Genomic DNA, 27,486 nt, shown 5'->3' on the forward strand with positions numbered 1-27,486 from the left:
CTACAACACCATTTTGTTGTGGAGTGTATACACAACTCCTTTGATGTAAAATTCCATTTTGGAGAAACCATTGTTGTAAGCCCTTTGTCAGGAATTCGGTTCCATTATCGGAACGAAATTTTTGAATCTGGGGAATATAGATTTTTCCAGATCCGCACGAGATAGTACCAATTTTTGACTTATATTGATTTATCACAAAATTAAAAAAATAGTCTAAATATTTTTTTGTTTCAGATTTTGAATTCATTAAGAATACCCAAGTGCAACGTGTATAATCATCAACAATAGTAATAAAATATCGTGCACCATTTAAAGATGGAACCGAAAACGGTCCCCATAAATCACAATGAATTAACTCAAAAGGAGATTTACTAGAAATAATACTTTTATTAAAAGGTAACCTTGATTGTTTTGCTAAAGGACAAATCTCACACTTGTGAGTGCAGCTGGAATTAATATAATTAAAATTACTACTTAAAAATTTTAGACGTTCCAAGGATGGATGCCCTAGACGCCAATGCCATAAATCAAATGACTTATTATTTCTAACTGAATTTATCGAACTTTGTTGGAGATAATAAAGACCTCCTACTTGATTAGCCAGACCAATCTGCATCTTCTTTGTATGGTCCTGAAATGTACACAAGTTAGAAGAAAAATTCGCAGAACAACCAAGTGATCTGGTGAGTTGACTAATAGATAATAAATTAAATTTAAAATCAGGTATGTGATAAACATCTTCTATTTTGAGAAGAGATGAGAGTATAATTGTCCCTATGTGTTTCACACGGGTACTAGATCCGTCAGGCAATTGAACAGATAGATTTGCAGGTGCAGATTTATAAGATGAAAACATTGATAGTAAATAACAACAATGATTTGATGCACCACTGTCAACTATCCAAATTGAGTTAGATACGCTCAATACTCTACCTGCTAGATTTAGATCTACTAATGAAAAAGAAAAATTAGATGTAGTTAGAATTTTACCTGCAAGATTTGCTGATGAAACAACAGAAGAATCACCACCTTTGGAAGCCATAAAAGATTTGAACTTCATGTACTCTTGATAATCATCAGCTGTGAACGATTCTTTTGGTGTCGAAGATTCTTTCTCATTCCTTTATGTGGCAAGCATTGTCCCTTGTCTTTCTTTGGACTTTGGAACATAATTTGGTGGATAACCATTCAGCTTCCAACATTTTTCTCGAGAATGACCAATCATATTACAATGGTCACAAAAAGGTATAGGTTTCTTATTCGCCGGACCTTTTGAATACTTTGATTCACTTCTTTGATTAAAAAGGGCTGCACTCTCAACTTGAACATTGGAGGATGTAGAAATATGTAACTGTTTTTCTTCCTGACGAACAAGGTTGTAAACCTTATTGATTGATGGAATAGGATCCATCAACAAAACAGAAATTTTTACATTCGCAAATCTGTCATCAAGACCTTGCAAAAATTCCATCACCTTATCTCTATTGCGGTGTTCGGCAATTTCTTTTCCTGCAACACAAATACATGGGGTAGTGCCCATGGAAGTTGCGTCCAGCTCCTCCCATAATGCTTTCATCTTTGTGAAAAACATTGATACAGACATCCCTTCAATTTTTAGAGTGGAAATTGCATGTTTCAACTCAAATTTTTTGGGAGCATTGGATTGGTAAAAATGATCATGGAGTTCATTCCAGAGTTGATATGCTGAATCGACATACATAAAACTAGATTTTATATCTGGTTCTATTGAGTTGGTGATCCACATCTTAACAAGATTAGTAGATCTTTTCCATCTAGCATACAAGTTTGAATCCTCGGGTTCAATAATTGACCCATTAATAAAATTCATCTTGTCTTTGGCGGAAAGATCCATGGTGATTCCACGTGCCCAAATTCCATAATTGTCGTCATTCAAGAGAGGAGTGAACAAAACAAGACTAGTATTATCCGAATGGTGAATCGCATACGGATCATTAATCGCCACTTTTGGTGTGGGTTCAATTGGAGTTTCCGAAAGAGAATCATCCGGTTTTTTGGTTGGAGAAGAAGGAGGAGTTACCATTTCAATTGACTAAACAAAAAAGTGGAGAAACTTACTTGGATTATGGATCTTTTACTCACTAGCTCTTGTATACCATCATAGAAATGGACGCACCTCTTGTTTACTTGTCTTTCCAACTTGGTTAGACTTAGAATTATATTCACATATATATATATATATATATATATATATGTAATTACATTACTTGATTTACAAAGATATAAAATATAAAGAAATAAAAGAAAAATTAAGAGAAAATAAAATATTATAAATTCTACTCCTAATTTATATGAGACTTGCTATGTACAAAATATATTGCATGATCTTCAATATCTTCCAGTCTTCAATTTAATATCTTCAATATAATATGATCTTTATTTATGCAAATCTTCTTAATATATGTGGGCCCATATATATATATATATATATCTAATAACATTTAATAATCAGCAGCAGAATAATCTTCAGTCATTTGCATAAAAGTTTGAGATTGAAGATCAGCAACAGTCTCTTCAATCCCGATGGCTTCTCCATTAGAAATCTTCATCTTTGAAGTTTTTTTTTTTGCTCAGTAAAGTAAAGAATTTATTAGAAAAAGGAGAGCATGCAAAAGAGAAGACAACCACCAAAATTACAATAAAAACCAAAAGGAGGGAGGCCCTCAAAACAGAACTACCCTAAGGAGTTTCGAAAAAAAACATTCCTCCAGTTTACAATGACCTCATCGATTGAAATTCCAAACATGGAAGGAGAGTATCTAGCCCACTGAAAATTAGTTAACTTGATATCGTTGATGATGTTTTGAATTGTTCTTTCTTTGTTGTTGAAGACCCGATTGTTGCGCTCCAGCCAGATAATCCAAAAGATCGCGGCATACATACGCTTCCACACTTCCTTACCACATACCGATAAACGAGAGGTTGACCAGTTTGTTGTTATATCCATGGTAGAACCACTAAGATTCACCTGCCTGTTAGCTTCAGAGCAGAATTAATTCCATATACACTTCGAAAGGACACAATTAACAAAAATATGATCGATAGTTTCCGCAACCATCTTGCAAACACATCATAAATTAACTATAACATTGCCACTTGTAGAGACGTTCCTTTCCTGCAGATTATCAGTTATAGGGAGCCTATTTAAAACACACTGCCATAAGAAAAAAGCTACCTTGTGAGGCCAAGCTCTAGACCAAATGAGCTTATGAGGGAAGTACGGAGAAGTAGGATCTTGAACAACAACTTGATACGCCGAATTGACAGTGAAGGAACCAGAATTATCCCCAAGCCAAACCATAGAGTCATCTTCATCCGGGATCGGGTGAAACACAATTGAGTCGAGTTTTCTGAAAATAATTGAAAGCTCATTTATCTCTGCATCATTAAATCTTCCATGTGTTAAGCCTAAATCCCAACTGAAGCCAGCATTGGTAGCCTTGTAAGCTAATAGATTTGTGCTTCCCAATCGAGATCCTGTAGAGATTTGGACAAAGAGAAGCGATAGTCCCTTCACTGGACCATTTATCCTCCCAAATGCGAATTTTATTACCCTGACCAATTTTGAATTGAATGTTATCAAAGAATTCTTCTTGAACAGCGCCAATTTGCTTCCAAATTCCAACCCCGTGAAAAGTACTGGACTGTTTAGTTCTCCAACCTAAATCATCCAAACCGTGCTTCTCTTCAATAATTTTAGACCAAAGGGAGTTTTTTTCAGTGCCCAATCTCCACCACCACTTCATAAGAAGGCTTCTATTCAGTTTTCTCAAGTTGCGGATACCTAAGCCTCATAAATGCAAAGGTTTACTGATCTTTTTCCATCCCACCCAATGGTGTTTTTTAACATTATTATCACCATGCCACAGAAAGTTTTTAATACTTTTTTCAATTTTTGCAATTACAGATTGAGGGCACAAAAATAGGGAGAAGTAGTAAATAGGAATGCTCATAAGAACACTCTTAATCAAGGTAAGTTTACCTGCTTTACTAAGATACCTACTCTTCCATATTGCAAGTCTATTGTAGCACATTTCCACCACTCTCTCCCATTTGTTGCAGGACAAGGCTTTATCTCCCAGGGGCAGACCTAAGTAGATGGCTGGAAAAGCTGCAATTGCACAACCAAATACAGAAGCAAGCATCTCTATATTCTCAACATTACCCACCGCAAAAATATTGCTTTTACCAAAGTTGGTTTTCAGGCCAGAAGCATATTCAAATAGAAGTAAATTGTACTTAAGCATCCTAACTTGAGAAATATCCGCATCAAGAAAAACTAGAGTGTCATCTGCAAATTGTAGATGACTAACTCTAGTACCATTAGAACGAACTTGAAAGCCACCAATCCACCCTACCTCAGCAGCCTTCGTAAACATCGACGTAAGAACCTCGGAGACCAAAAGAAAGATGAATGGGGACAACAGATCACCTTGCCGAAGACCTTTTTGGCTTGAAAATTTGCCACAACAACTGCCATTAACAAGAACAGAGAATGGAACTTGCTTGATACAACCAGCTATCCACTTTCTCCATACCTCCCCAAAACCCATTCTCTTTAGAACTTCATCAACAAAGGACCATTTAACATTGTCAAAGGCCTTTTCAAGGTCAATTTTGCAAACTAAACCAGGAATCTTAGAGTTAATCCTTGAATCTAAGCATTCATTAGCAATTAAGACACTATCCAGAATTTGTCTACCTTTGACAAAGGCAGATTGATGAGAAGAAACCAGCTTATGAAGCAAAGTCTTCAGCCTCTCAGCCAACAATTTAGAAATTGCCTTGTAGATTGAGCCAGTGAGACTAATTGGTCTTAAATCCTTTATTTCTTCCACACATTTTTTTTTTTGGGAATAAGAGCAAGGAAAGTAGATTTTATCCTCCAATCGATCCATCCATTTCGCTCAAAATTTTTAACAACTTTCATAATATCACCTTTCATAAATTCCCAACATTTGATAATAACACTTACTTGAAACCCATCGGGGCCGGGGGCTCTATCTTGTCCCAACTTCTTAAGAGCTGATAATACTTCAATTTCAGTGAATTCTTTTTCCAGCCAAATTTTGTCTTCCTCGGATATACTATTCAGTTGCATACCACTAAGGTCCATGCTATAGTCTTCGTCACACTTAAATCTTTCTTGGAAATGGCTAACTATACTGTCCTTGATAATTTGTTTGTCTTCAATCCACACATTGTTAACTTTCAGTTTAGCGAAAGTATTCCTTCTTCTTCTCATTTTAGTAATACGATGAAAAAACTTTGTGTTTCTACCACCATCAAGGTGCCAGTTCATCCTAGACTTACCCAACCAATGAAGATGCTTCATATCAGCAAGCTTTTCAAACTCAAACTTTTTGGACTTTCTATCAAGAACTTGGGATGTGGATAAAACATCATCATCTCCCAGCTGATCCAAGGAAGAAATTTCCAGTAAGGTCTTCTCACACTTTCTCTCGATATTTCCGAACACCTCCTTATTCCAAATTTTGATTTTGGCCTTTAGAGCTTGAAGTTTTTTGGCCAGAACAAAACCAGGAGAACCATTAAGAGAAAAGGAATTCCACCACTCCTCTAGCAGAGGAAGAAAAGAAGGATCCAAAAACCACATAGCCTCACACCTAAAGGAAGGAGGACCCCAGTCTTCAAAATTGCAAGTCAAGCAAACAGGCTTGTGATCTGAAAAGGGTTTAGCAAGAGCAGACACAGAAATAGTAGGGAATTGACTACCCCAAGCGGCGTTAATAATAAATCTGTCTATAAGACTTTTAGCAGAGTTGTTAGATGTAGTGCTCCAAGTATATTTACCACCTGTCATTGGCAGATCTATCAACTCCAAAAAGCCGCAGAATTTGTTGAAATCTTTCATACCTCTAGAAACAATATTGCATCCCATCCTTTCTCTCATGTATCTAACTTCATTGAAATCCCCACATAGGCACCAAGGAAGCTCCCATATGTTATACATAAGCTTTAATTCACGCCACATGACTCTTCTTTCAACGGCAGAACAAGGACCATAAGCACCAGACAACAACCAAACAAAATTATCGAAACAATTCTTGAATTGGATATTGACAGTGTAAGAGCCGATGATATAGTTCTCCAACATTAACTTATTAGGATTCCAAATGATAAGGATCCCACCAGACCTGACAATAGAATCTAATGCTCGCCAATCCATACAACCAGGACCCCAAATACTTCTAACAATAGCATCATTACAACTAGGAAGCAAAGACTCTTGAAACACAATAATGTCAGGCTTGTTAACAGAAAGCCACACTCTAATTCTACTTCTTCTTTTAACATCGAAAGTAAAAAAGACCCAAAAAGAAATTGAAGAAACCATTAACGGTTAGGAGGACATTCCCTACATTCGAAATTAAACGTCTGAGGATTTTCCACTGCAGTGTTAATAAGCATACGAATTAAATCATCTTCCTTGTCTGCTAATCCCATACCTTGCACATTTCTTACCTGAAGTCGACATGTAAGATCGAAAAAGGTTTAAGTATGAACACCAGACAAGGAAAAGCAGACAGGAAACTAGTTAAATGTGAGAAACCAAGACATGTGATTGCAGATATATATAGACTTTGAGAGGTTCCTTAAACTTGTAATGCAAGACACCAAACGCGTCTAGAATCAGGAAACATTCTATTTCTGGTACAAGTTGGGAGAACGGAACAGTGGTCAAGCCAAGCGGTACCCTTTATGGGGTGCCTTAGTCATCAGGCGAAAGTACTGTTTTGCGCTTTAGCCTTATTACGTCTTAGTTCAACCACCGGCAATTGAGACCAAACAATTTCTCACCGGCAAAAAGTGAGCTTCTAGGCTCGTAGGTCGCCGAGTAGCAAAAAGTCTCTTTGTCACGCAAACTCCCATACTCGATAGTTTGTATCTTAACCCAAAATTTTCCAAGTGACCGAAAGTTTAGGTTTTGGTTCCAAACTTGTATTGCTCATGATTTCAAATATGCGTTATTCACCCAATCTCTGCTGTTGTGACCATGAATTTTCCATAGTCCCAAAGTTTCTTAATGACCCAAAATTTGATTACCGTCCCAAGATGTGTTTTAGGACTGCGATCAAAAGCCTAACTCGAGACCAAAAAATTATATATGCAGTATCTCAAAATGTATTTTTGTGGGCCAAATGAGCATATGGCTCCAGAACTTGTTCTTGACCCAAAATTTTTCATGCAACGAAAAAATGAATATTGACGGCAAAATTGTCAGGTTGCGTTATGATGTAAATTTCATCCAGATTTAGCACCACCGCTCTAAATCTGCCACGTGGCACCCAAGTTTTTGCATGCAACACTATGTAGTCACGAGTGACATCAATTGAACTAATCTAGAGGTTTCTCCGAAAGAATTACGAGGCGGAAGAATCAGAAACGTAAACCAAGGACGAAGAAATCAGATAAGAAAGCTGCTGTGGCAGAACTTGATCTAAAGCTGCAAGCTTTGATGCTTGACATAGAAGCAGATACCAGAACATATGAGCAGAATACTGCACCTGTACAAGAAGTTGATTTAAAGCTCAAAGCTCTGTCGTTTGGCAGAGAAGCAGAACGAAAACCTGTTTGACTGTTTCCACTGTAGTTTGTAGAAGACCACCGCCAGCTAACCAGAGGAGTTTTGTACCAGAGGTCATCATACATCTAGAACTTTTCAGAATATGCTATGCGACATAAAATCTACCTTGTGACTTCATAAGTAGCTTGATGACTCAAATGGGTCCGTGACTCAAAGTTTCCTCCATCCAGATTTCAAAGAAAAAATCTGCACGGCACTTTGAATGTTTCGCTGCGACTCAAAGGTCATCCGCCACCCAGAATTTTAGAACTTGATTGAGTTTAACCCAAGTTTTTGTGTAGTATGTAATACTATGTAGTCACTAATGACATCAATTCAACTAACTATAATTTTTCAACTTTCAATGTTGATGGCCACACGTTCTCCCTTGCCAGGCTTTATATATATCTTATCATCTATTAGGATAGGTCAGTTCAAGTCTGTGTTGACTTGACTAAGGCTGTGTGTCACATGTTATGGGTATAAATACCCTTGTCCTGTAATTGTGCAAGGCACCTGGAATACTTCTTAATAATACATCAATATTAGTTTTCTCATGGTATCATTCGGGAAGAATAATCACTGAATTTTTTGGATCCTAGGTTTTCATCTCCGTACTTTTCTTTGATGAAGAATCAATTTTTTGTTTCCGCTGCATCATCATCATCATCATCATCATCATCAAAAGTCACAAGAAGAAGAAGAAAAAGAAAAAGAAGAAGAAGAAATCAAATTCTGATATTGAAGAAGCTTCTATTTCCACTGCTGTAATGATCAGAAATTTGGGGTTTCTTTGCTACAACGATGATGAATTCCTATTTGATAGAGGTAATTTTTCGTTACCATTATATATCAGTTGTGATTTCAAATTAGGGTTCTTGAAATTGCTGGTAATTGATGGTGTTCTTCACAAAGATGCATTCATCAACTTAATATTTCTTTTCAAACCCTGAAAGTTAAAATCAAAATCTTTCTCATAAAAAAAAATCATCTTTGTGAATTCTCTAATAAGTTTTGACAATATCTACATCAGTTTTGTCTTCCGCTGCTGAAGGAGTTATTTCTGGGTTTCCAATTATTGGGTTTCTCAAGTGTATTTTCATGTTGTCCTGCACAAAGACTTTAAGGGTTATCAATTTAAATCTTATCAGTTCTTCATTCGAAGATTGGGTATCGTATTCAATTTGGAATTTTGGAGAGAATTACAGGGAAAAATTCAATCTGCGGGAGATTATGCATTGTATGGATGAGTTACAAATTTTTTTTGTTTTATGAATTGATTTGTGGTGCATTTAAGAATGGCTGGTTATATGTCACCTAAATACAACTTGGTGCTTGATAGTTATGAATCACTTTATGAAGTTATAAGACAGAAACGGATGCACTTGCTAAACCTAAGAAATTGATCAAGGAGGTTGTAATGGCTTTGCAAGAGAGTGCAATTGTCAGATTTACTTGTATCTTTAGCTTCTCCAGCAAGAAGCAGTGATCTGGTGCTTCTACTTATTCAACTTGGATTTGTGCTTAAGGGGTATGCATCTGTATTCGAGTTATCACTGTTTCGGGTAACTCCTTACTTCCTGTTATTCAATTTTTTTGTTCATTCACAGCACTATATCTTTCTCAATACCTTAGCATCCTCAATATCTTTAACCATCTTAATACATTAACATTTTTCTATACCCTACACAGAGAACACCCCTAAAATCAAGTTGAGTCTCTTAACCAACAGAGAACACCAACATACCAACTGGTCCTAAAAACTTTTTTAATACCCAGTTTGGTCCCTTGTTGATTAATATCTTTACAGATTCTGGTCCTAAAATCTTTCTTAAAAGCCAGTTTCTAAATATCTTTTTTCAACAATACCTAATATCTTTACAGAACTAGTCCTAAAATGTTTCAATAACTAGTTTCTAAATACTTTTTCAATACCTATTGTTAGTCTCCTTTGCTGGGAGTTCCTAATACTGCTGATATTTCTACTCATTGAATGAGTTTAGCTTGTTCTTTTCAACCATTACAGTCAGAGTTGATTGTTCCAGTACTTCATCATCAACTACTTCTGTTACTTCAGCTAAGAATGCTTACTTATTGCATGGGAAGTTATGTTTGATGTGAATGGTTTTATTGTTGGGCTTGTTGTTGTTTAACCAACAGAGAACAACAAAACAAATATTGGAAGCTCCAATTTCTGCTGTTAATCAACTTGTGTTGTTACTGGTTCTAATGATTGATAAAGAGGTTCAAAATTACTACTTGTTCAGTTACTATTGGTTCCACTACTGAAGATATTTGTACTACAACAAGGTTTGATTCATACTTCTCCTGATACTTCTGCAGCTTAGTTGTGTGATATATTTTCAATAACTGCTGGCTTGATCACACAGACATGACTGCTTCTTTCAGTTCTTTGATGTTTACATGCTTCTATTACTACTTTCAAGTCTGTGCTGAGCTAGTGTTCTTCTGCAATTCAGTTTGAGGAGTTGTACTATTTTTTTTTCTTCAGTTCAAGTCTGTGTTGACTTTTGTTTATCTCTTCAAACTGTTCCATACTTTTCCAGTGTCAGTTTGTAACATTTGAGGGGGTGTATTAGGATAGGTCAGTTCAAGTCTGTGTTGACTTGACTAAGGCTGTGTGTCCCATGTTATGGGTATAAATACCCTTGTCCTATAATTTTGTAAGGCACCTGGAATACTTCTTAATAATACAACAATATTAGTTTTCTCATCATCTAGGAACAATCTCATAAACAGAATTGCAAAAATGGATTCAGATGTTAAAACAAAATCAGGTATTTATAATGGGAAATCTGATGTGATCATTAATCTGAATTAGCATGAAACTGTGTTTTCTAATCCATTTATGTTGCTCTCTTTATTTTCAGGTGTGCAGTTGTTACCGGTGGAAATAAAGGAATTGGATTTGAGATTTGTAGACAATTAGCTTCTAATGGGGTTTCTGTTGTGTTAACAGTTAGAGATGTAACTAAGGGCTCAGAAGCTGTTGAAAAGCTCAAAAATTCTTTTGGACTTTCTAATGTTGTTTTACATCAGCTTGATATTTTAAATCCAACCACTTTTTCTTCTCTAGAGGAATTCATTTAAATCCACTTTGGAAAATTGGATATCTTGGTAAGAAGAGTCCAATCACTTAGTGTCTTGTTTCATATGATCCCGCAATGTTACAGAACTTCTCTGATTTCGTATTAAAAAGGATAAAAAAAATTATGTTTTCATCTGAATTTCTTTTTAAACTCTAGTTTTGGATACCATGAAGGTGAATAATGCTGGAATTTCTGGAGCTATAACTGATGCTTCTGGATTTACAGCGCTAGGAAAAGCCCTTGTTGAGGTAAATATTTATCTAATGAGACGTCGTACACTTACTAATGAGAATATTGCAGCATGGGGATGAATCAAAGCCTGATATTGTTTAGTTATGAACCTTTGACTCATCCAGAACACAGAGAACCAAAATTTGAAACAAACGATAAAGAGACTTATGAATCGGCAGAAGAATGTATCCGCACAAATTCCATTGGAGAACTGAAGGTATTTACTGCAACCTCTAGTTTTTACACCTTGTTTACAATATATTATAGACACATACCCAAGTGCTAATATTTCCAAAGGAATTATGGTCTCACTCTCTCATATGATCCCAATTTTAAGAAAGTTATTTACTTTTATTTGCAGAGTATCTCCAATGAAAAGGCTTTGGAAATACTTAGTAGTGAAGACGGTTTAAAAGAAGAAAATGTAGATGAGACAGTGAATATGTTTCTTAAGGATTTCAAGGAAGATTTACTTGAATCAAATAGATGGCCGACATATACCCGCCTATAGGGGTGTAAATTTTGCCCGGCAGTCCGAGGCCCAGTAGCGTCCGCCCTGTCCCATGACTGCCCATGGGTGACCGTGGCCCTTTACGGGCTGGCCCGACCTAGCCCATTTAAATAAGAGGGCGGGCACAGGCCACAATTCAAATTTTCTTGCCCGGCCCAATACCCTCCCTATTATCCCGTCAATGCTACCCGCCATGTTAGCCCGCCAGTGTTATCTATTTACCTAGCCTAAGTGACTGTTCTCATTTGTTTTATCCTAGAATATACTTGGTACATATACTTAAGACAGTCAACCCTCATAGTTTTCATATGTATTTCTTAACTTTTATTCCATTGGAGTCTAATTTTGTTAACCATATAGAGAAAATATTGAGCAAAATCTAAGGAAGTTTCCTTTTCTAATGATTCAATTCAGGAAAAATTATAGGAAGTTTGGTTTATCTTATTCCCATCTCAATTCTCGTATTTGATTATTAATTTTAAGTAAAACTTGTGTATTATTACTACTTTCTTTTTATTTTTAACAATATATATGTATAATATATATATTTGTTTGTAATATTCAAGGCCCTCCCGGCCCTACCCGCCCGAGCCCAAATCACAAAACAGGCTTGGGTAGGCCATGGGTACTAACTGTAGATAAATAACCCTGCCCGCCCGGCCCTTTTAATTTCATGGATAAGAAATGTTTTGGCCCGCCCTATACCATCGCATTTAATAAATAGGTCGGGCTGACCGGCCCGGCCCAATTTACACCCCTACCCGCCTATACAATCTCAAAAGCATGTTTGAATGCTTATACAAGGATATAAGGGAAGGAATTTCCTACATTTCGCATAAACTGTTTATGTCCTGGTTATGTCAGTTCAGATCTTAATTACAATACTGGAGTTATTACTCCTGCGGAAGGTGCAGAAAAAGTTGTAAACTTAACTCTTGTATCTGACGATGTCTACTTTACCAATGGAGAAGTGTCACCATATTGATGCATAATGGGAGTCAGCAATAAGGAGGACAGTGTGATGCCTACTATTGTACATTTAGAAAATTATCATACTATTAAATGAAAAATAATCACATTATATCAATTTTGTGCCACAAAATAGTTTTAGTTTCTTAATACATGCATGTCATGTTAAGGCATATGGTACATTTCAATCCACAAGATAGATTGTGGATCCAAAAATCAAAACCCTCGACTCTCGATTCTTTGTTTTTCCTTCAGAGTTGTTCGTAATCGTTATTCTTGCATTCGGATCCCATGTAGAATGACATTGACTATATGTTGGAAATAATAAACCAAGACTATATTTAGAAGTCGAGGTATCTTGAAAAACAAGTGTTTTGGTTCTAGAGAGTTTTATTTAGAGTTTTGTTTATGTTAGGAAAATTTCTTTGGTTAGAGTTTGATCTTTGTTAGGAAAATTTACTTTGAGTAATCGTCAAGTTTGTGAGACTATAAATAGGTTCTTGAGCCATAAGAGTTTGTACACCGAATTTGATTATCAATGTAGTCTTTTAATCGTTTCCGCATTTGTGCTCTCCTATCTCTTGTCTCGGTCCAACAATTGGTATCAGAGCAAGGTGAGAGGAAGAGAGAGGAGAAGGAGAAAGAATTTGAGAAAGTTCACAAGTTTTTTCGGTGGTAGAAGAAGAGTTTGAAGGTTTACAGGACGTGTTTCTGTGTTGGTGTGCGTTTTTCATTAGGTTTGTAGATTAAAAAAAAAAAAAAAAAAGTTGCGTTTGGTTCTGCTGCGAAGAAAGAATAAGGTCTTCTGTTGTCTTAGGTTACAGGTCCGTGACTTGCTGCCTCAAGTCGTGTTCATGTGAAGCAAAATAAGGACTTGATACAAGGTCGAGAGTTTTTTGTGACAAGTTTGAAACCTTGAAGCTAGGTAAAGATATGTCTTTGTTCTCAAAGATTGTTTGGGTTCATACCAAGGATTACAATGAGTCTTTGAAACAAACATAGGAGAAAAAAAGTGGTAAAGTTACGGTGAAAGAAGTAGCTGGGTTCTGTTGTCGTAGTTCCTTCACGACATCTCTTCTGTTCGTGTGGTTTCGTTTGTGCGGGTATACTGTTGAAAAAAAAAAGGACATGTTAAGAGGGATTAGAGTTTGTTTGAGAAATTGAGAAGAACAAGGAAGAACTGATGGGTCCCTTTTCCAGTTGAAGAACAAAAGATTATAAATTGGTTGTTGCTGCCATATTCAGTTGTCAAGTTTGAGAAAACTGACGGCATAATGGTGAAGATCGATGAAGTATATGAAGGTTGCTTGTGGTTCATGGTGATGATGCCATTGTTAATCGGTGATTCATGGTGGTTGTTGGTTATTGTCTAGTTTTTTGGTAGCTGTTTATCGAGATTGATTGAAGGTGCGAATTGTTTGGATGCCCGAGTGACAATGAGAAAAACAAGTATGATAGTTAAGTCCGAGATGGGTTCGAAGATGGTTGTGATCGGTAATGTGGTAGTAAACATGGATTGCCGTGGCAGAGCATTGGTTGAAGAATCTTTGGGTGAGTGGTTGATTAAAAGGGTTAGGTTATGGATTCAGATCAATATAAGTAGAAGATCAAAGTTGGTATTGCAGTAAGGAGCACTGGTAAAGTTTGATGGAGGATCAAAGCTGGTATCTCAGTCAGGACTGGTACAGTTTGATTAAGTTGATCGAATTCAGAAACTTAGAATGACAAGGAATGTTGAGTGGTGATGTTTGAGCTTAAGGGAGGAAGATAGCATGTTGGAGCTTAAGCTCAAACATGTTGGAAACTGTGAAGTAAGGTTGAAGAGTTTGTTGCAGAAACTTGGAATACCTACGAAGTGTGGCAGACTTTGTAAATAAAGGTTATAGCTTGTGGCAGAAGCGTGGCTGGAACTGAGAAGAAGAAAGAACAACAAAGTTGTGAAGAAATATAAGTATCAGCATGCAACATGAGTTGTATAAGTATGAGCAAGTGAAAGATCGTAACTTATAGAGTTTAACTCTCCATAGAGATTCTAGAGCTTGTTCGGCTAGCAAGTTGAATATTGAGATTCTGGAGCTTGTTAGGGAATGTTATATGAAGCTGTGGTTTCATGAAGTATCGGGACATCGGGATGAGATTGCTGAGTGCAATAATCAAAAACAAGGAAAAATCAAATAAGCAAAAGTTATTGATACTTAGCTCCTTTATAATGGAAGTGATCGATTTGATGAAACGAATGAGCTCCCCATATCTCCGCAACAACAACAAGGCAAAACTTTGGAAAAACAGAGTGAGTCATGTGTTCAACACGTTGCCCTTAAGACATTAGCGCCCGGCTACACTCAAGAGTGATGCTATAGCCCTCACAGGACGGATATCTCCAGGATAAAAAACTCTAATACACCTGCTACTAGCATATGTAGTAGATGCTCAAGTTGAGCTTGACAACTCCGAAAAAACCATAAAGGAAAATCTCGAACGCTTGAGAAAACAATATAAAATATTTTTTTTCCTTTGGGGGTCCCTCTAAATATAGAGGAACTCCTTTCCCATATATTTTACAAAAGTAGTGAATTTGTTTATATAATTGACAAATACAACTTAAGAAGAAAAACTCCCCGATGTGGGACTAAAAAGTTTATATAGTTTCTTAAAACTACTAAAAATTGGAAACTCCACAATGTGGGACTAAAAAGTTTCATTCACAAAAGAAAACAATAAATTATAATTTTTTATTAAAACTTTAAAAAATTATTTTTTTATTAATCGTTTTCCAACAATCCCCCACATGAATGAAAGCTCAATAAAACATGAAAACACAGATAGATCTTGGTAAATCAACATCCCAACCTCACGATCCAAACAGACTGATCGTGCAAGTGTTGAAATCATACTAGTCATTTCTACGTCCTCTCCCTCACACAAAAGTGTGTTGTCCCCAGGGTCATACTATGGATTGCATAAATCATAACAGTAATGAGAGCTTTCATCTTTAGTTCTCACATGGTGAGACTATAGGTATCTTTCACCAAAGTGAAAAAGCATGAACTAGTGAATCCTTAGTGACCTTTAGGTCCTAAGTTCCAGTAATACCAAAACCATCAAAACGAAAATCACATAAAAAGCGCAGGAAATACCATTTTAGGCAGAGGTGTCCATGAGGTCTTGAACCTTTGCTTAGTGATATATTACCGGAATTACTTGCTAAGACGGTGAACTATGTCTTGAACTGCTATCATTTGATGTAATTCGCGATAAAAAGCACGGGTGATATCTCCAAGATTGCTGCCAAGCTCGTGCCGTTTTGTCCAATTTGGCCCTGGACATATCATGTTTCTCAGAATGCTCTAGAGAATCAAAGCTCATATTCTCATAGGAAGCGGCCCACTTCCTCATTCAGATAGGTGAGTTTCCATAAAGAGTGTTACTGCTACACCCCACTTCAATCTTAAATTGAACTGTAAAACTCATTAAGACTTCTTAAAAGTCATCCTTCACATGCAGTCACACTATCACGTCTACACCATAGGGAAGGGACAAAGAATAAAATTCTCTGATAGTGTTTACCTTTACCCACCACAAATTAGTTGTCTCATTAGAAACCTTGATCTTGGGATCTCCAGTCAGTAAGGTTGAGTATCCTTCATGGAAAGTTTAATTTATGAGCTTAAGCCCCTTCCCCTTCGATGTATTTCTAACTATCTCTTGGGATAAACCTTTCGTCAAAGATTGCGCGATATTCTCCTTGGATTTTATCCAATCAATGGAATAACACTGATTGAGATTAGTTATTTTCAGCTTTAGCTATTATAGCTTGGCTAACACAATGTATAGATATAGCTGGCACAGGCCTATGCCAGAGAGGAATGTCTTCTAAAAAGCATCTTAGGCACTCGGCCCCCTCTCGTGCTTTATCTAACTCAATACTCTCAGATTACATAATGAATTGAGCAATATATGTTTGTTTGTAAATCTTAGAAAAAGAAACCCTGATGCTAGAGTGAAACATATCCACTCGTAGACTTAGACTCCCCTGAGTCAACTATCCAGTTTACATCACAAAGTCCCTCAAGGACAACAAGATACCTTTGATAAATCAAATAAAAGGTAATAGAGTATTTTAGGTACCATAATACTCTACTCAATGCATCTGAATACTATTGCTCTGGACTACAATTATATCTACTTAACTTACTCACAATATAGGCAATGTCTGGACTCTTACAGTTCATTAAATTCATCAGACATCCTATGACTCTTGAGTATTCAAGTTAAGATACTCCATTACCCTTTTTTCTTGAGTCTACAAGAATAATCGTACGGAGTACAAGCAGGCTTACAATCACACTGATTGTATCTCTTAAGCACAAATTCAAAATAATGAGAATGACTAAGACTACATATGTTAGATTATTTTCTAATCCTCATCCCTAAGATTACATCAACAGGGCCTAAGTCTTTCAAGTCAACGTTCTCATTCAGCGCATGTTTTTAGTGGAATTAATCACATCTATGTTTGTATCAAGTATAGGCATATCATAAACATACAAGCATACAATCACACAGGCATCCTTAACAAGTTACTTGTAAATATACTTATCAGATTCATTAACTTAAATCCACTACACATTATCACATAATCAAATTTTCCATGTCACTGTTTACGTGCTTATTTTATAAACCATACAAAATTTTGTTCAACTTACAAACTTTGTCATCATAACCTTTCACTACAAAGTCCTCAGGTTGGTATATGTAAATTTCTTTATCTAATTCACGATTTTAGAAAAGCTGTCTTAACATCCATCTGATGTATCTCTAATTTTTTTATGACAGCAATAACAATTAGCATCTCAACGGAAGTAAATCTCGTCACATGTGAATAATAATCAAGGAAATATACACCTTCTTTTAGTTTATAGCCTTTAGCTACCAACTTAGCCTAATATTTTTCTACAGTTCCATATACCTAATGTTTCCTCTTAAAGACTCATTTACATCTCATGGTCTTACTCTGTGGAGGTAAACTATAAACCTCCCAAGTCAGGTTCCGACGGACTGAGTCCATTTCACTAAATGAAGCTTCTTACCAGAATGGGGTTTCAGTAGATATCAAGGATTCTTTACAAGTCCAGGGCTTAGACTAAGCTAGGCGTGTTATGAAGTCGGCTTCATAAGAAGTCTCAAGTCTAATTGTTTTACTTCTCTTAGGCTCAACCTTAACTTCATCTTCCTTTAAGATAAGTTCCGACTATTTGAAAATAAATATAGGGGATCAACAACACATCTCTAATGAGGTACAGGTTTAAGATTAAACATGTTCAAAGAACTCAGCATCCCTAGATTATGTAATAGTGTTCACAACAAAGTCAGAAAAATCACACCGAAGTATGAAAAATCAGAACACACAACCAAAAATCTATATGTAGAAGTATACTCAGCATACCTTATATGAAGACACAATCAACATTTTTGGTTTCTATCTAGTTCTTTTAGGAAGAGGAATGAAAATCTTAGTCAAACACCCCCACACTTTGACATATTCATAAGAAGGTCATCTACCTTTCCATAAATCATATGGAGTTTCATCTGATCCTTAAGGGTACTATATTCAGGATATACTAGTTAAGAGGACTGCCTCCTCCCACAAGACCGCAGGTAATCCTGAACTAATCAACATGGTAATTGTTATCTCCTTAAGGATACAATTAGTATGTTCAAGGCTTCTAATTGGTTTTCAACTTCAAGTTTATACATCTTAAGGCTTTTAAGGCATCATCCTTATCCCTAAGCATGTATACAAGATAGTACCTCGTACAATCATCTACGGAAGTTATAAACCATCTTTTACCATAGTGGTTTTGGGTTGAACTCATGTCAACTAGGCCTAACTGAATTAATTCTAAGGGATTAGAATTACTATGAACATTTGTGCTAAAAGATTTTATAGCATATTCATTTCACTTTTGTGTTCAAGATCCAAACTAAATTTGGGTACGAAGCCTATGCTAGGCAGTTTATGCATTGACTTATAATTTTACGGTTCCAAGTCTACCATGCAAAACATTCAAAGACATACAAAGGAAAGCACAAGAATCAACTATGTTCACTTCATCAGATTTTCCTTTAAACTTATATAGACCCAAAGTCCTATAACTTTTGCCTAAAAAATCAATACCCTTAGTTATAACAAGTTTTCCACATTTAATTAAGATCTTAAATCTTTTACCATCTTCAAGAGAACAAGATACAAGATTCTTTCATATGCTCGGAACATGAAAACTTCATTCAATGTGAGAATATTACAGATATGAGCTTATGCTCGACCTTTCCCTTTTATGCAACCTCTGTCGCAGATGAGTTACTCATATAGAGTTTCTCGACATCCCTTATCCTCTTATAAGAGGTGCACAGGTCTCTGTTTCAACAAACATACTTAGTGGCTCCAGAGTCCACCCACCAGTCTCTCACATTAGTTATTAAAATAACTTCCGACATCATGTCAATGAACTCGTTCTAATTTGTTTCAAATAAATTAGTATTAACTTTCTACTTATTAAGGTTTTATGTTGTCTACAGTTTACTGCCGTATGGCCATGAATTTTACAAACATAACAATCACCCTTAATTAAAGTAATGCCGGATTCAGTTTTACGAAACATATCTGATGTTTTTTCAAAAGTTATTGTAGATAGTGGTGAAAACTGGTTCTTTTCGAACTTGTGAAGGTAACTTTTTTTTTTAGATTTAAATAAAATTAAAGCAAATTAATTTTCAAAGAGTGATGTCAAGATTTAAAATGGACTAAGGTTCCGGATTCACTATTACTTCAAGTTGATTGGTTACAAAAGTATTTCATAATTATTATCTAGCTCTTTTTCCATTAAATCACTTATTAATCTATAAGGTGTCCAAACATTAAATTGTAATCCTTAATCATGATTTATCATAGAATTAATTCTAAGCATAAAAAATCAAACTGATTCACAACTAATTAAGAAAACCATTTTTATCTCTTTTTTTTATTGATCCAAGTGAATTAAATAAAATAAATAATTAAGAAATTATAAAAAGAATTTACCAATCAAACATGAGTGAATAGCTCCTCCGTCGCCTCAGTCACCAGTTATTTTAGCCGCTCATCATGTTGGAAAACCTCTCAAAATATTTCATTGATGCTCACAAGTGTTTTACAAATGATGAAAAGGAAAATAATTGAGTAAATCGGGTGTTTGCAACACTTATAAATGTTGCAGAACGCTGTTACAGAAACGATAGAAATAAACTGCTGCTGACGGTAATTCTAAGACCCTCAGTGTTAGTCGTTATCGCTGTTGAAGAACGACTGCCCTGGTCTGTCCGTTCTTCGTGTTCTTCAATGGCAGCAGCAACAGCAGAAACTTTCCTGTAACTTGATTTTCTCGCTCTGTTAATGCTCTATACCTCTCCCAAACTCTCCATAAACTTGCTAACCCCTTCTGCTCGACACTAGGGACCTATTTATACACAACAGGTCACTCCAATCCTTGTAATAACTCCAAGAATATCCGGCCATAAAAAGAATATTTTCCGAAATATTTTTTATTTATTTCTCTGATTTGTTACGGATTGTTTCCTGGTTTATCTCTTTCACGCATCATCTCTGAGCTGTAGGAGAAGTTTCCATCCAATAGAGTTAACCCATGCACGTATCTTTCATCCAACAATTCCAAGAATAAAATATCTTCCCTATTTTAAAATATCTTCCCTGTTTTGATTCCCACGGATTATCTAACCAAATTTGACCGAATCCAACACCCATACCAGCTCTGTCTAGGCCCTAAGAACAAACCCATTTAATTTTGGCCGTTGAATCTCACTGGAACACCTTCAAATCCTCAACCCTAGTCACCGCAGTTCAAGAACAATTTTTTCCCGCCAAAATTTGAATTTCAAAAGGTTGAAGATGATATGCCCCCTATCTGGACTGGGGTGCGAATAGCAGATGCCTTGGGGGTGACCTGGGGGTGCCCCTTAGTAATTAGGTTACCCCTTATCCAAAAGCGAGAGTCCGAATAACACTTGTCCTCCGGGTGCCAAAATCAACTTTTCGAGCCAAATTTTCCAAAAATGTTTATTTCCTAAAAATACATAAAAACACAATATTAGTACAAAAATAGAGTTCCAACAATACAGACATTGAGGATAAAGTAGACACAAAAATGTGTCTATCAAATACCCCCAAACTTATTATTTGCTAGTCCTCGAGAAAATCTAATCTAGAAATTAAAATGACTACACTTAGCACGTGCAGCAAGCCGTTAAACCACCAGGTGGCCCTAGTGGCGGAGTGTTGTCTCCGAAGGGTTTAACAGAGGTGTACCCACAAAACCTTTATACTCCAGACCCTAGCTATCTACAATGAACCTTGGAAGGAACTAAAGAATCTCCTTGGTTGGCATACTTATTGACTACAAGAGGAAGTACCCTGATGCGAAATTCCAATAGATGTACACGAGTTTGCACTCAAGCATACTAAAATTCATATATAAGTGACAGAGATCTACTCAGATAGTTGTACTATGGACATCATATTCGGAGTCAAACTAATCACATGGAAAGATTAAGAGATGGATATAAAAATACGTAGATGGTTTTGATTTTTACTAAGTGAACATCGTTTCCCATATCTGTCTGAAGGCCTCCGCCAAAATGAACCTATCCTAATGGATTGAGATACTAGTCTGACTAATATCAACACACTGGCATATACAAGGGTACCAGTGGTCGATAACCTAACTCTAGGTCAACACAACTGGCATATACAAGGGTACCAGTGGTCGACTTTATTGAATTTATTCCTTTTGGTCAAATGGTCTGGTCTCAATATTTTTTTTTCAACTTTTTGGTAACTACCATTTTTTTTCCATGGTATCTCAATCACTCTAATTCACCCTAGCATTGGTAACAACTTGAATCATGGGCCCCACCTATCACTTAGAGAAACATAGTTTAAAAACAAAATAAAAATAGAAGTGAAAAGGACTCAACGAGATATGGTGCAACTATCATGTTATTTCTAACACCTGAGCTCTGTGCTTTTATGAATAGACTCTATAGATGTTTCCATCTAATCAGATTGGTTCCTCAACTCCTACAACCAAGATGTTTCCATCCACTTAGATTAGTTAGTCCCATCCTGAATACGCATAAATTTCTAGGCTATGGAGTTTATTTATTGCAACTAAAATATTTTCCCATACCCCCAAACTTAAATCTAACATTGTCCTCAATGTTCTAAAGATTAAGTTAACAAGGAAGGATATTACTGTATCACATGAGCGCGGGAGCCTCCCAATAAATGCTAAATTTATAGTCATTATCTAGACATCAAATACCTCTAAAGGAATTGTTGATGAGTGCTAAAAAGCACATATTTCTATATATTTTTCTTGGCATTTAACTCATCTTTTGTGCATTAATTCTACATTTTATCCCATATTCTGTATTTTCATTGTTTTCAAGAATAAATATTTTTCTTAATTAATTTTGCATTTTTAGGTAATAAATAAAGTCGGATGACTTGCGGAGCAGAAAAGTGGTGAAAATCCAGGAAGAATTACGCAAGGAAGCCGCAAAGAATGGAGCGCACGTCCAAAAAGCTAGGAATGGGATCAAGAAGGAAGAATTGTTCTTAAAGAAGATATGGGCTTGGCATACCCAAGGCCCAAAACCCTTACCCAAACCCATTTTCTATATCCATACCCGCCTCCATTCTCAGCCGTGAGATCGGATCCATCTCATCATCCAATGGTCGCTTCTTCATCGTTCATCAAAATCTGAAGTCCCTGCAAAACACCATAGTACCTAAATTCCAAGCCTTCAGATTAGATCACATTTAGATCCTACGGTCGCTTCTTTGCCTGCTCATCAAATCTCGATACTTCCGCTTAACACTACAACACCTAACCTCGATCTTCGCCGTCAGTTTTGATGTATCTCGTCATCCAACGGTCTCCCCTCATCCATTTCCATCGCACCGTTGGATCATTCCATCATCCTATAATCCTACGGTCCAGCTTCGCCAAACATCAAAATCCTCTACACCTGCTCAACACACTAGTATCCTATACCTATACCCTAACCAAACGCCCCCTCCTTCTTCTCCATCGACTTCTTCTCTTCCCCCCCTCTCTGCAACAGAACCACCTTCTCCATCATCACCACTACCCACTCCACTGCCACGCCACCACCTCTACCTGTCTCACATCATCCCTAAACTACCAACCCATCATCACCCCCTAACTATCTAGCCCCCTATTCCCTCAATCTCTCACGTTTCTTCCCTGAAACCCTAAGCGTGAGAGGTTGATGAAGTAGGTGACCTAGAGAAGAAATCAAGGTATGGGAAAGGCACCAGGAGAAGCAGAGAAGACATGGGTCGATGCTAATTGAGGATATTTGTCACATCAAGGTAAGAAAAAAAAACCCAAACCCTAATTTCAGTTAATTTGGGGATTTTCGAGTAAACTCTAATTACTGTTAGGGAGAAGCATGGAGGAGCATTATAGAAGATATGGGTCTGATTTGTACTGTCAAATTAGGTAGAAATAATTTACCTAATTTCTGTTTGATTTTAGGGATTTTTTGGGAAGAACCCTAACTTGTAATTGGGTATAAATATGACTGGGTGTGATGTAAAGGCTTATGCTGGAATATCCAGTGTCCAGAACTTTGATGTTCTATATATGTTGTTTCTTGGTATTCACTGTGTAATGTTCATGTTCGGTTTTGTGTAATGTTCATGTGTTTAATTCCTTTCCCTGTTTTATTGTCCTGTTGATATTGTTGTTAATGTGATGTTTGGGAGAACTGGATTAGCCAGTCTCTCCAATTTTTGTGTTGTTCCTGTTAATCATGTGTTGTTCCATCTGTTCTCTCATGTTCTCATTAGCTGAGGCTCAGATGAAGCTTTAGTGGACTGTTAGGTAGTGGAATGTTAGGTTAGAAGCCTTAGTGCACTGAATTGATTGAGCAATGGGAGAAATCAGTGCTCACTAGTGCTTGTGATTGATTGTACTGTCAAAAGACAGTCAATACTAGGAGCACATCAGTTGAGCAAGCTGATTATCTTGCTATTCCCTTTTTGTATGCTTAGGATCTTAAGTTGGCCTTAACTGTCACTTAGTTCCATTAGGGATTCAACCTAGAACTACACTATCTGGCTAGGTCACAAGGTGGATTCATAACCTAGTTGTGTTGTTTCTCTGTTTTGTATATGTAGTTTTGCTCCCCTGCCATTGCCCTTGGCTTAGGCCTTGGTTCTTTCTCTTTGCTTCATTTCCATTGCCATCTTCACTGCCATTTTCACCATTTCCTTTGCTTTTCTTCACTATCACTCTCCACTGTCACTGTCACCTGTTTTGTGTTTTGTATTTGTATCTGTTTTCTTGTGTTTATTGTTTTATCATCCATTGTCTCATTATTTCACTACCATCTTCATTGCTTTGTAAATATCACAGCTTCACTGCCACTATTTGCTCTTTCTTCTCATTTGTTTCTCCTGTTCTTGTTACTGCATTCATTACCTTGTTTTACAAAAGCCCAGTGTAATCTAGTTCATAGCTCAGAAGCCTAGCTAATCTAAAGGCCCAGCCAACTGAGCCCAAGGCTCAGTTCATTCCAAAAATCAAAGGTCCAGTCCACTGTGGACTTAATCAAAGCCCAAGGCCCAGTACAATTCAAAAGACCAAAAGCCCATAAGTTCACAGTCAATCCAAAAGCCCACTGAGCCCAAAACCATTTCATTGTTACAAAAACCCACTAAGCCCAAAGCACAATTAGAAGCCCAATAGCAATTTAGAGCCCAAATAGCTAGAAACTCCAAACACCCCAAGTCTCTGTGGATCGACCCGTACTTGCACGAGCTACAACTGACGACCGTGCACTTGCGGTATTACTGTAGGCCCGCGTTTTTATTTCGCTTCAATTTTATACGCTTTCCCGGGCCCACCAATTGTCACCTTCCAAAGTCGTATACCAATAGCCGAAACAATTGTGGATCCACAAGACCAAATAGAGCTAACACAAGTATGAGACAACTACACTGGTTTAGACAAATGAAAAGAAGGAGCACGTCCTCATGTAAGGTTTCTGTCAAGACAACTGGGTTTGCATGATTGAGCTTCATATGTGTGTCTCGATAACTAGAGTCATCCGCAAAATGGGTCTCTAATACCTGGGTTACCTCCTGGACAGTATCAGGAGGATCGGGTTGCGGAGTCTGAACAAACTCTATTAGTATCTCAGACGTACAAGGTTCGAGTCCCAAGTTAGGGACTCGAATTAGGGACACTTGACGATCACAAGAATCATCACTACCCCCAAACTTAGGATTTTGGCCACTCTCAGACAAACCTCTGATTATTGCTTGAATTTCCGGATCATCCCAGTCCTTAAAATACTCAAGAGATTCTTCTAGTTCTCTACTCCAAAACTTAGGATTTTGGTTGTCTCTACATAGACTGGTCACAATATTCCTAATTTCTAGACCATCGGGTTCTTGAAAAAGGTCAATTGCTTTCTCTAAGTTATGATCAGGTGGTTCATCCTCTACTTGCTTTATATCTGTTATGGTCCACTCTAAAGCTTCCTTATTTTCTTGAAGCACGGTCTCTTGCCTATTCTCATGTTCACTATCCAAATCGGAAGCTATAATCACAGGAAAAGACTCGGGTGGGCCTAAAAATGTATAATTAGGCTCCAACTCAGGAGGATCTTTAGGCTCTTCGAAATAAGGGCTTAAGGTAGATTCGGTAGCTAGTAATGGTTCAAACCTAGATTTCCATCTATCGGTATCTAACATAAGAATAGAATCCAACAGAGCATTTACTTGTTCAATGTTGCTATCATCGTCGAAATCCATGCTAAAACGGGCTAGACAACTCTCTAATGGATCTTCCGATTCGGTGTTTGGTACAGACTCGAACTAAGGTTCCTATCATGACCTCTTCAATGCACGTGTCATCTAGCTCAGATGTAGCTTACTAATATTAAAAATGTTCAGCTCAATAGTCATATTACCAAAAGACAAATTCATAATACCATTTCGACAGTTAATGATCGCATTGGATGTAGCTAAAAACGGGCGACCTAAAATCACTGGTATTTGGTTCTCTGGGTCAGGGATAGGTTGGGTATCTAGGATAACAAAATCCACCGGATATATAAACTTGTCGACCTCTATGAGAACATCCTCGATCACACCACGAGGAATTTTAACGGACCTATCAGCTAACTGAAGTGTCATCTGTGTAGGTTTCATCTCACCAAGTCCTAGCTTAAGGTACACATGGTATGGTAGTAAGTTCACACTGGCTCCTAAGTCAAGCAAGCTTTCTCAACACGGTACTTACCTATTGTACAAGCAATGGTAGGGGACCCTGGGTCTTTATACTTAGGAGTAGTGGTTTTGAATAATAGAACTCACATGACTAGCTATGAAGGCTTTCTTTGGACACTGAGCTTACGCTTTCGCGTACACAAGTCCTTAAGGAACTTGGCATAAGAGGGAATCTGCCTAATTGCATCTAATAATGGAAGGTTGATATTAACCTGCTTAAAAACCTCCAATATATCATTAAAGTTGGACTCCCTCTTAGTCGGAACTAGCAGCTGGGGAATGGGGCTCTGGGAACAAAATCGGACTCAACATGACCCTCATTGGTCTCTTTAGAGACTCTATCAGTCTCTTCATTCTCTGGTTCAGACGGGTGAACTACAGCATGTTCACTTTCAGGTATGTCGACCTTATTATCAACTTTCCTTCCACTCCTAAGGGTCGTAACAGAGTTAACATGACTGTACGATTTCTCTCCTCTAGGGTTAGGATCAGTATGACTAGGGAACCTTCCTTCCTCTCTCTCATTAATATACTTAGCTATTTGGCCGACTTGAAGTTCTAATTTAGCAAAAGACTGGGCATTCTTAAAATTTGTTTGGTTTCCTCTTGAAAATTACCCTGGCTTTTTACTAACATTTCCTGGCTTTGTGATAGCATTTCCTGGCTCTTCCTTAATATACTAAGGGTTTCCTCTAAGCTAGTTATTCTATTCTCAGATGGGTTCTGGGTCTGTCCTGAAGGGTTCTTAGTATAACCAAAACCTGGGGGCTGAGAATTACTAGACTGGCCTTGTTCCCTTAGACCAAGAGAAATTAGGATGGTTTCTCCAACCAGGGTTGTAGGTCTCTGAGTAGGGGTCAAACTTCTGACGGTTCTCAAACCTAGCATTGTTATAGACAGCATGAGCTTGCTCTTCACTAACCTGACCTTCCCAAAATGATTATCGGGCTCTATTCCACAACTAGAGATTGAGAGGCTCTATTAGGTTCAACAAGGGACTTATTTTTAGTTGACCCATTTCCAACGCTTCTAACCTTCTAGAAAAGCAGCAAACTTGGCATCTGATGCAAAACTTGTATCTACCATATTGGTGCTACTTTATTGACAAGAGTTTTTAGGGGGTTCCACACAAGATTCCCACTGTTGGGATTTCTCAGCGATACTCTAAGAAGGTAAAAGCATCATCAGCATTTTTACTAGTGAACTCACCAGCGCACATAGACTCGACCATGGCTTTGGTCGAATAGTCTAAACCATATAAATAATTCTACAAGTTTCATCTTATCAAATCCATGTGAGGACACTGAGATAGGAGATCATTGAATCTCTCTAAAAACCTATAAAGAGACTCTCCCTCTTGTTGCACACTAGCACTAATTTCTGCCTAACAGCTGCAGTTTTATGCTTAGGGTAGAACTTCATATAGAAGGCAGCGATAAGTTCCTGCCATGTTTCTATGGATTCAGATGGTAGGTTGTTCAGCCAGGTCTTGGCTTTATCTCTCAAGGAAAAGGGAAACATCTTAAGTTTCAAGACTTCATCAGTAAGGTCTTTTATTCTAATTGTCCCACAAATTTCCTCAAAGTCCCTAATATGGAAATAAGGGTTCTCATCATCTTTTCCTAAGAATATAGGGATCATCTGAGAATACTAGGTT

At 37.1% G+C, this 27,486-nt stretch overlaps 2 protein-coding genes and 1 long non-coding RNA gene across 3 annotated transcripts; 1 reads left to right on the forward strand and 2 right to left on the reverse strand.

Annotated features, from left to right (window-relative positions):
- Positions 1–1,123: 1,123 nt before the first annotated feature.
- On the reverse strand, positions 1,124–2,062 carry LOC113305235. Its single transcript, XM_026554315.1, has one exon. The coding sequence runs from the start codon at positions 2,060–2,062 to the stop codon at positions 1,124–1,126; it is 939 nt and encodes a 312-aa protein (XP_026410100.1).
- Positions 2,063–3,109: 1,047 nt separating this feature from the next.
- On the reverse strand, positions 3,110–6,397 carry LOC113305236. Its single transcript, XM_026554316.1, has 3 exons — positions 5,015–6,397; positions 4,022–4,823; positions 3,110–3,516 (listed from the first exon to the last, which is right to left on the reverse strand). Exons 1-3 carry the CDS (start codon positions 6,395–6,397, stop codon positions 3,110–3,112), a joined length of 2,592 nt encoding a protein of 863 aa, XP_026410101.1.
- Positions 6,398–8,157: 1,760 nt separating this feature from the next.
- LOC113304790 lies at positions 8,158–11,681 on the forward strand. Its single transcript, XR_003338405.1, has 5 exons — positions 8,158–10,425; positions 10,519–10,765; positions 10,911–10,985; positions 11,094–11,185; positions 11,330–11,681. It is a non-coding gene; the product is annotated as an uncharacterized LOC113304790 (long non-coding RNA).
- The last annotated feature ends 15,805 nt before the right edge of the window (positions 11,682–27,486 follow it).

Source organism: Papaver somniferum, chromosome 8 (assembly GCF_003573695.1).
Source record: "Papaver somniferum cultivar HN1 chromosome 8, ASM357369v1, whole genome shotgun sequence".
NCBI classification, from domain to species: Eukaryota; Viridiplantae; Streptophyta; class Magnoliopsida; order Ranunculales; family Papaveraceae; genus Papaver; species Papaver somniferum.

Excerpts from the sequence above, each read along its gene's own strand:
- LOC113305235 (XM_026554315.1), bottom strand. The coding sequence starts at position 2,062 with ATGGTAACTCCTCCTTCTTCTCCAACCAAAAAACCGGATGATTCTCTT.
- LOC113305236 (XM_026554316.1), bottom strand. The coding sequence starts at position 6,397 with ATGGTTTCTTCAATTTCTTTTTGGGTCTTTTTTACTTTCGATGTTAAA. Across the intron at positions 4,824-5,014 it reads CCGGCCCCGATGGGTTTCAA|GCAATTTCTAAATTGTTGGC; the intron begins GTAAGTGTTATT and ends TCAATCTACAAG. Across the intron at positions 3,517-4,021 it reads TAGGTATCTTAGTAAAGCAG|GATCTCGATTGGGAAGCACA; the intron begins GTAAACTTACCT and ends AAATCTCTACAG.